This window comes from Vigna radiata, chromosome 3 (genome assembly GCF_000741045.1).
Source record: "Vigna radiata var. radiata cultivar VC1973A chromosome 3, Vradiata_ver6, whole genome shotgun sequence".
In the NCBI taxonomy this organism is placed as follows: domain Eukaryota; kingdom Viridiplantae; phylum Streptophyta; class Magnoliopsida; order Fabales; family Fabaceae; genus Vigna; species Vigna radiata.
The window spans coordinates 7,859,198-7,867,238 of NC_028353.1; the positions used below are offsets into that span (position 1 = coordinate 7,859,198).

General features: G+C 33.2%; 1 protein-coding gene across 3 annotated transcripts; it reads right to left on the bottom strand.

Annotated features, from left to right (window-relative positions):
* Positions 1 to 2,505: 2,505 nt before the first annotated feature.
* On the bottom strand, positions 2,506 to 7,837 carry LOC106757846. 3 transcript variants are annotated; one of them, XM_022779342.1, is made up of 7 exons: positions 7,581 to 7,837; positions 7,369 to 7,393; positions 6,124 to 6,221; positions 5,770 to 5,889; positions 4,986 to 5,118; positions 2,831 to 2,956; positions 2,506 to 2,588 (listed from the first exon to the last, which is right to left on the bottom strand). In XM_022779342.1, exons 3-7 carry the CDS (start codon positions 6,126 to 6,128, stop codon positions 2,562 to 2,564), a joined length of 411 nt encoding a protein of 136 aa, XP_022635063.1. In that variant the 5' UTR covers positions 6,129 to 6,221; positions 7,369 to 7,393; positions 7,581 to 7,837; the 3' UTR covers positions 2,506 to 2,561. The 3 variants fall into 3 exon arrangements, with proteins under 3 accessions (XP_022635063.1, XP_014496163.1, XP_014496164.1); XM_014640677.2 differs by having other exon boundaries at positions 2,831 to 2,999; positions 7,581 to 7,829; XM_014640678.2 differs by lacking the exon at positions 7,369 to 7,393 and having other exon boundaries at positions 2,831 to 2,999; positions 7,581 to 7,830.
* Positions 7,838 to 8,041: the final 204 nt, after the last annotated feature.

The following is an 8,041-nucleotide window of genomic DNA, read 5'->3' on the forward strand; positions in this document are numbered from 1 at the left end:
AATAATCATTCAAAATAAATAAATTAAACAATCACTTGAGCCCATAAGCTCATAAACTAAACCACATTAAACCCATAAGAAAATAAAAGGAAAATTAGAAATTTAAAGGAAGGAATCACTTACAGAACCTCAACAGTCTTAACTTGTACCCAAGCATAAGTTACACAAGCACACACACACACATAAGTTACCCAAGCACACACACACATAAGTTACACAAACAAAAACACACACACAATCTTACTCACACAAAGATACAAAGAAACAAACACAATCAAACAGACACGCACAAACAAACAAAGAAACACACACGGATAGCACACATACAAACAGACACGCACACACATATAAATTACACACACAATTATTATCCACACAAGAACACAAACACCAACACAAAGATACACACGCATTCACACACATAAGTTACACAAGCGCACACACAGCATTCTCACACACATAAGTTACGTAGCTAATGACCTAATCAACCTAGTCTTATTGTAGTTGAATGCCTAATCATTGACAATTACATGATTTTTTTGGATAAGCAGGACTTTTATTACGTAAAGAGACTGAAAATAACCAATGGCTGGAACAAAAGTGTATTGAGGTCAAGTCTTCTCCGTTATCCTCGGTTTTTAACACTTACGATAACCAAAATTCACGTTATTTTCAAAATTTAGATAGTTTATAAATTGGCATATACAAGACATAAATACAGTGTGGTTCCATCAAACACCTTCCTCTCTCCAATGGCAGATCAAGGCTCAGTTACCAACCCTTTCTACTGTTCTGCTGACTCCATCACTCTACAGATTAATACTGAGACAGGAATCACTTACAATGAAAAGGGTGATCGTCTCTTTTATAAACTATTCTGCCACAATCTACAAACATTTAACATTAACATTATACCATAATTAAATATTAGTAAGATTTGGGTGTATGTTAATAAATAAGTGAAACTAACTACCTTGTGAGTTAACAGGCCAAAAGGCAAGCGTGAGTTATAATGGTTGTAGATGGAATTAAATATTAGTAAAACCTTTCATCAATATTTATCTTTCTATCTTTAAAGAGAAGGCCCTATTCCTCTTCAACCCATATGAGGCGTGCAAGGTGCAACTCCATCATCTCATAGAAAAAGGACACAAACAGAACATGATTCAAATGATTAATTCAGAGCATGGCATAGTAGATAATTCTTTAACAATAGGCTTAAATGGCAATAATTGAAATTTTCAATGGAGACAGAAATGTTGTTGTTTGTTTTCTTGCTCCATAGGGACAAATCTAACATCCTTATTGGGTGTTGATTAAGAAGTGAGTAAGTAACCAAACAAAACAAAACCAATTAATGAGACGCAACAACCGCCACCGACCTCAATCTCTGCCTTTTACTTCCACCATTTCTAGCAATAACCACCTTTCTTACTCCAATAAACCTCTCATCTAGTAAAACACAACAACAACTTAGAGCGTCAATTAAGCAAAACATCCTATGTATGAACTATCACCAACTCACTCCTCTCTGAAAAGTAGTTTGAGTAAATCATCCATCCTTTTGATTTTTAATCAAAATATTTTACAGAAGAAATAAATTAACATGTAAAAGGTCCACGAATGATGCACAATAATTAGCCTTCTATTATTGAGTTTATCTTGTAGGATACATAATGTAACTGTATATTTAAAAGTCCAAGACAGTTTATTATGTACTATGTAACATAACATTCAAATTATATTTAGTTGTCATTTGGTTTAACAATGGATGAACCAACGATAATCAAAGTATGCTTTTGTTGGTTCAAGTACCAATATCGCTTTTAAAACACAGCTAAAAACAGACCCAACTTAATTTTTCAAATCAAAATACTAACCAAAAGGTCCCAAGGAGAGCAAACAGCTACAGCTCCAGCTACAGGAATATTCCCCCATTCCTCACCAAGATATTTTATCTGCAAATAATCTTCCAAATCAAACAGTACAGTGAAGAAACTAAGTTCATTACATGTGTAAGAATAAGTTAAAAACTATACGATTCCTAGTTTTGCAGCAGTTTGAAAAGCAGGCATACCGTGTGCCAATGGTTACAATGTAAGTATTACAAAAATTTTAAGCATTCACACAGGAGTTCCAATTCATAAAGTTACAATGTAAGTATTACAAAAATTCACTCCAATGGTAAAGATGTTCAATCTAATTTTGTGGATCCTACAATTGAATCTTTTTTGTCGTGATTTCTTTTGAAATCTGAATTGTATTGTTTGGATTTGATTGAACCACATTAATGAACAATAAGTCCCACTAAGATTTACATATGAACAATGAGACATTAATATTATAATATCTACACGAGAACAGTTTTTTTTATCAAAGATTATGCTAAACCAATACAAGAAATTAGGAAAAATTCATCATCTACGACAAAGAGAAAGCATAGAGGTCAATAGGGTGGAAAATTATACCAATGACTGAACAATTTTTATCAAATATGATCCTAACCAGTACGAGGATGTTAGTATTCTCTGTGACAAACTTTATAGCTGTATTCCACTACCTCACCATGAAGATGTTTGTGAAGAACCCTGCATTTTTGGTAAAATGAAGTTATTTCGCTAATCATTTCAACATGAAAGGACTTTAGAAGTCAATATCAATAATCAAATGGTAAGAATCAACACAAGAAAAAAAATACTGGGAGAGCATGGATTCCATCTTTCAAAAGCTAAACAAGACACAAATATGCCAAGAATAAACTGGTACGACCTTAATCTAAGACTCCATTTTATTTATCTCTTTTGAAAGGGAAAGAGAAGAACATTCGTACCTTTGGGTTGCAGATTTGCTTCTCTTGAAAAGTAAAGCACAACAAGAGGGCTTTTAGTACAAAATCCACACCCAATATTAGAAGAATACCACCATACCTTCCCTGTCTTGATTGGTACAATATCATCTATAGTATGTGGTTCACCAGTAATTAGACACTTGCCATAATCCTACAGAGTATTTTATTAACAAAGTTTATAGCATGAAATCTCATAATGAATAATATAACCTATATACCAGCTTGAAGGACTTAGAACCAAACCTAATGTGAAAATATTAAAACAGGGAAACAAAGTAAGAAAAATTTTACAATTAGTTTTATTTACAGAAACAATCTAAAAGAAATCTAACCTTAACAACCTAGAAACTATCTAAAACAGATCAAAAAGTAAAGATGCTATAATATTCCTAATAGCAGCCTAAGCAGATCCTATAAAAGAAAGAATTCTAAAGCAAATGCATATTTACAAAGACTGAAACAAGATATGAAAACTAAACAATTACTAATGCTTAAAACAAGTATTAAGAAAACCAAATCAGAATTACTAACACGTGAAACAACACTTAAAGAAGCTAAAACAGGATCAGGGATAAAAGAAAATTTTTAGGTTTAAATACTTGTTTGGTCCCTATGTTTAGTGGTAATTTTCAGTTTAATACCCNGTTTTAAAAATATAGACATTAGGTCTTAAAGTTGTCAAAATTGTATGAATTGAGTCCCTTCCATTAAATGGACAGAAACTGAGTTAAATCTCAGCTGACGTGGCAAAGGAATCTTTACTTTTTCTTCTCTCTCCTGTGCTTTTTCCTGAAATGCTGCAACTTTTTCTCTTACGGTCAAATCCCTTTCTTTGAATTTTATTTTGTTTCTTTAGTTGCCTTTCACAAGCAGCGCTTCAAAGTAGAGGAATTCACAAAATCCAAATATAAAACCTTTATCTCCGTAGATGACGATTACAGTCTTACCGCCGACAACCACGATTTATTCCGGCACTGATCACAATAACAAAAGAGCTTATTTGTGGTATCAGATTCGACAAGATGCTCCTCCACTTCCCAAACCCTTCTTCCTTTCCTGTGGAGTCACCATATCTGACTCCAAAATCTTCCTGTTCTAAAATCAACAAACATATATGTCCATCACCCTTTACGTGTCGTGGGAGCTGCTAGAAGAACATTACGAAGAGGGCATTGATCCCTCTTTCTCTCTCTCAATCTCATCATGAGATTAAACCGTCAATCACTTTGACTGCACCGTCACCTTCGCCGTCACACCTCAACTACCCCGACACGGTTCATTTGGCGCCACTTTCACGAAACATCGATTCACGGGCGAGCCCTTTGCTCCGGCATCGTCGAAGCTACATCTGATGCGCAGATACAGGAGGTACATCATGCCGTGCCCCACGAAAAATCTCTCTACTCCATCGACGACGACGCTGGCATTATCGTTCGGAAGGCTCCACATCACTTGAAGACCTCTCCACGCGCCTATTGAAGATGGTCCTAAACTATATTGCCTCACCTCTTGTGTTCCTTGTAACTAATAAGTATATGTGTCAATCGTCATGGTGTTGACAGTAGTAAAATTATGTTTAAAACATGTCAAGGTATCAATCAATACCTTGGACCATGGGATTCTATATACAAACTATCAAAAATTCTCTACTTATTTAGAAAATGAAAATGGTCATATTGTTCTAATAAAGATATCAAGGTACAAGTAAAACATGCTATGTCATACCATCAATATATTTTCTAGTGGCACAACCGAAATTTCTAGGTACATAAACAATCAGTTATCTATCAAATTAGTTGGGAAACTACCACTATTTGAATTAACTTCATCATAAGTTTAAATTAACTTATGCACAAGCTAATTCATAAAAGTTATCATATAGCTTCTTCATAAGTTAAAAAACTTATCCATTGGTGCTCTATCAAATTGAATTAAAAATATATCTCCTCCACTTCACATTCTCCGCACTTCAAGGAGGAGTTTTGATGTGTTCCCCGTGTGAATTGCTTCTTTCTTATCAGTTTCTATTCTATGCCAAACTACAAAATGCATTTAAAATTGTGTTTTCTTTCTTGGCTCTCTTTTAACAATTTTTCTTACAACAAATCATCGTAGCTATAATAACAGTATAACTCACCAATCCACCGACATATTTGCAATCTTCCAAGCTCTGTTGAGCACTCAAAATAGCAGTCTTAAGTTCAGGCAACCATTCTGCCATGATAGTTTTGTCCTGTTTTGCAGCCAAACTCAAAGAAAAACTCGTTGTCCTGCATCAATGTATCAGATGTCAAAGAAAAACGGTTTTCAACAAATTCAGAAGATGTTTAGGAAGGATTATTTTTCCATTATCTCAGCTGTTTGTTTGGAACAATAGCTGAAATTTGTTTGTGAACTTTTTCTTTTCTAGAAAAAATATGTCGTTTTTGTGAATCTGAAAATTTGTTTTGTAGCTTATGATTATTTTACAACACTTTCTAATCAGCAATGAACTATATCCTTTTTCTTAACTAAAAAGCTGATTTGTTTGTTTCAAACAATATTATACCCAACCAAAAACTAATTTTTATAATAATCAAATATACGTACAATCAATTATTAAAATAACTTAGTAGTAACCAATACCAAATGAAACCATTTCACTTCCGCCTTCTTCCTTTCCAGTAGTAACCGATACCAAGACCCCATTCTAGGTTATATTTCCTTTTAAAACATAAAGCTTCTGAGCCAATTTTCAAGACCCTTGATGATATAAAATGCCACAAGAACTCATGAACATCTCTCAGGATAGATTTTGCATTAATTTCATCAAAGCAGTTCAGATTAGTGCACTTCAATATCCTCCTTTTTAATATACCAAGAAATCAACCAAAAATATTAATTTTTTGTTTGATTCAAGTTCAAAGGAAAATCAATCTTACCATGTAGGGGAACTGCAGTTTACCACCCATCTGAAGAACCTTTGGACGGAAATTTGGACCATTTCTTGGACAAGGATAGAAAACAACATCAAGTTCCAAAATAGCAACAATTTTTCTAACCTGCATCCAGTCATATATTAGCCTACAACAACAGAGAAGTCTTCCTAATATAAATGTTGAACCACAGGAAAGAGATATGGAGTTGAAACCATGTGAATTTCAGATAACATCGACTCTCTATTTATATTTGAGAAAGTGCAATCAATAACAATATTCAGAGGAAAATCTATGTGAATAACAATATTCAGTTCTGAATGCAATAAAGAACTCATTCAAATTTATCAACTTACAAACCTCATGTCTGGGAGGACTGATATGATATATGCAGAAGTTGTGAAGTAGTAAAGAAGCTGCCTCTGGACAGAAAAATAATCCTTGGAAACATGACATATCTGCCCCAATACACAGAAGTCAAATATTGAATAATATTTCCAGTTACACATGAACAATGGAATCATTTATGCAACCTAAAAAGGATCTCAGACAAATTAAAAAACAAGGGGTAAAACGAATAGGTGATCCTGAAACAAGTGGAAGTATGAAAAAGAAAATAATGTGGTAGTGCTCACAGTTTAGGGAATAAGCAATGACAACACATATCACTATCTAACCGAAAAGTGGAATAAATAAATTCCAGATTCCAATCATATTATGCTCAAGAAAATAATAGTAATAATAAGGGAGACAGAGAAAAAGTGGAGAGTATCTTTGGCTTTTAAAAGGAAAAGAATGACTGAAACCTGTTCAGTAGCTAGTATATGGATTCCTAAAAACCAGAAAAAAACTAAAAATAAAAGAGAAAATAAATAAAACTTCCTACATCACCCAAATCATATCAAACACCATAAGGATAAATTTCCTCCCCAAATGAATATCGAGGAGAACAACAAGGAGATCAAATATTCAGAAACACCAGTAACTTCATAAACGGAGGATAGGGAAGAGTAAAAGAATACATGGCAATAGACATTAAGGAATGCACAACAGATCCGCTATTTATATCCCTCATCAAATCTTCAAAAGATATGATAAACATAAAACTCGAAGAAAGAACACAGAGAAAGTAAACACAACCCCAAGAATTTTGAATGGTCAAAACAAATGAAGAAAAAAAGGGCTTCGGGTTCATTTTCTGTAAAATTTTCCAACAAAGACCCTAAGAGAAACCACCAGACCAAGAAAAATAGACACCAAAAAGGAAAAAATTGCCATTGGCATATAATTTGGACACGCATCTCCATTCAGTATCAGCAGAATCCAAGACCGAAAAATTTTCCAACTTTGCACAGACACATTAAACACACAACTTTATACACACACACAACTTTAGACACATAAATATATGACACACACACAAACATATTGTAGACACAAACACATATACAAAAACACAGACACATAGAAACACACAACCAATCAGACAAAGAAACACACCACCAATCAGACACGCACAAACACGTACATACAAAGAAGCCCACACAATATGCCAATAAATACATGGATTTAAATTAAATCCTTTGTTCATAGAAAAACACTTACCTGAACAAAAGACTGATGGTAACTCCTGAAAACATAATATTGAGACAAAAATTATATCAACGTACACAAACAGCAATACTTCAAGAAGAAAAACTCATAGAAGAGTTAATATAGTCTGATATAATTGCAATATAGATAAGACATATTAAGCTAGATTCCATATACAAATCTAATATCACAGACCAAGAAAACTATCATTTCACTAGCAGTACCTGTTGGACAGACGAACATCAATTGCGCTAAAAAAATCTCCAAGAAACTGCTCAACAGGTTTGTGTAGTTCCTCCAATGTCCTCACATTTTGGGTCGATCATATACTTAAAGCAGTGAAAGTTCGCCCCCACACTCAACTTCCTCAGGAGGTGAATATTGTTATAAAAGTTAAGTGATTTTCATGTACAAAAAACAAGAGTTAGCTTTTTCAACTTTACAGAGACACAAATTAAATTAAATTGTGATATATACTAACATGAGGGAATAAATAAATAATAATAATAATAATAAATAATAATAAATAAATAAATAATAATAATAAACAATAATAATAAATAAATAAATAAATAAATAAATAAATAAATAATAATAATAATAATAATAAACACTCCAGTTAGTAAGGGGTGATTCATTAGTACATGACATATACTCATGAAATCTGTTTCTAAATGTTCATACC

Coding starts and splice junctions, on each gene's coding strand:
- LOC106757846 (XM_014640678.2), bottom strand. Junction 5,119..5,769: donor AACTGCAGTTCCCCTACATG/GTAAGATTGATT, acceptor ACATTGATGCAG/GACAACGAGTTTTTCTTTGA. Junction 2,589..2,830: donor AGCAAATCTGCAACCCAAAG/GTACGAATGTTC, acceptor CCAAAAATGCAG/GGTTCTTCACAAACATCTTC.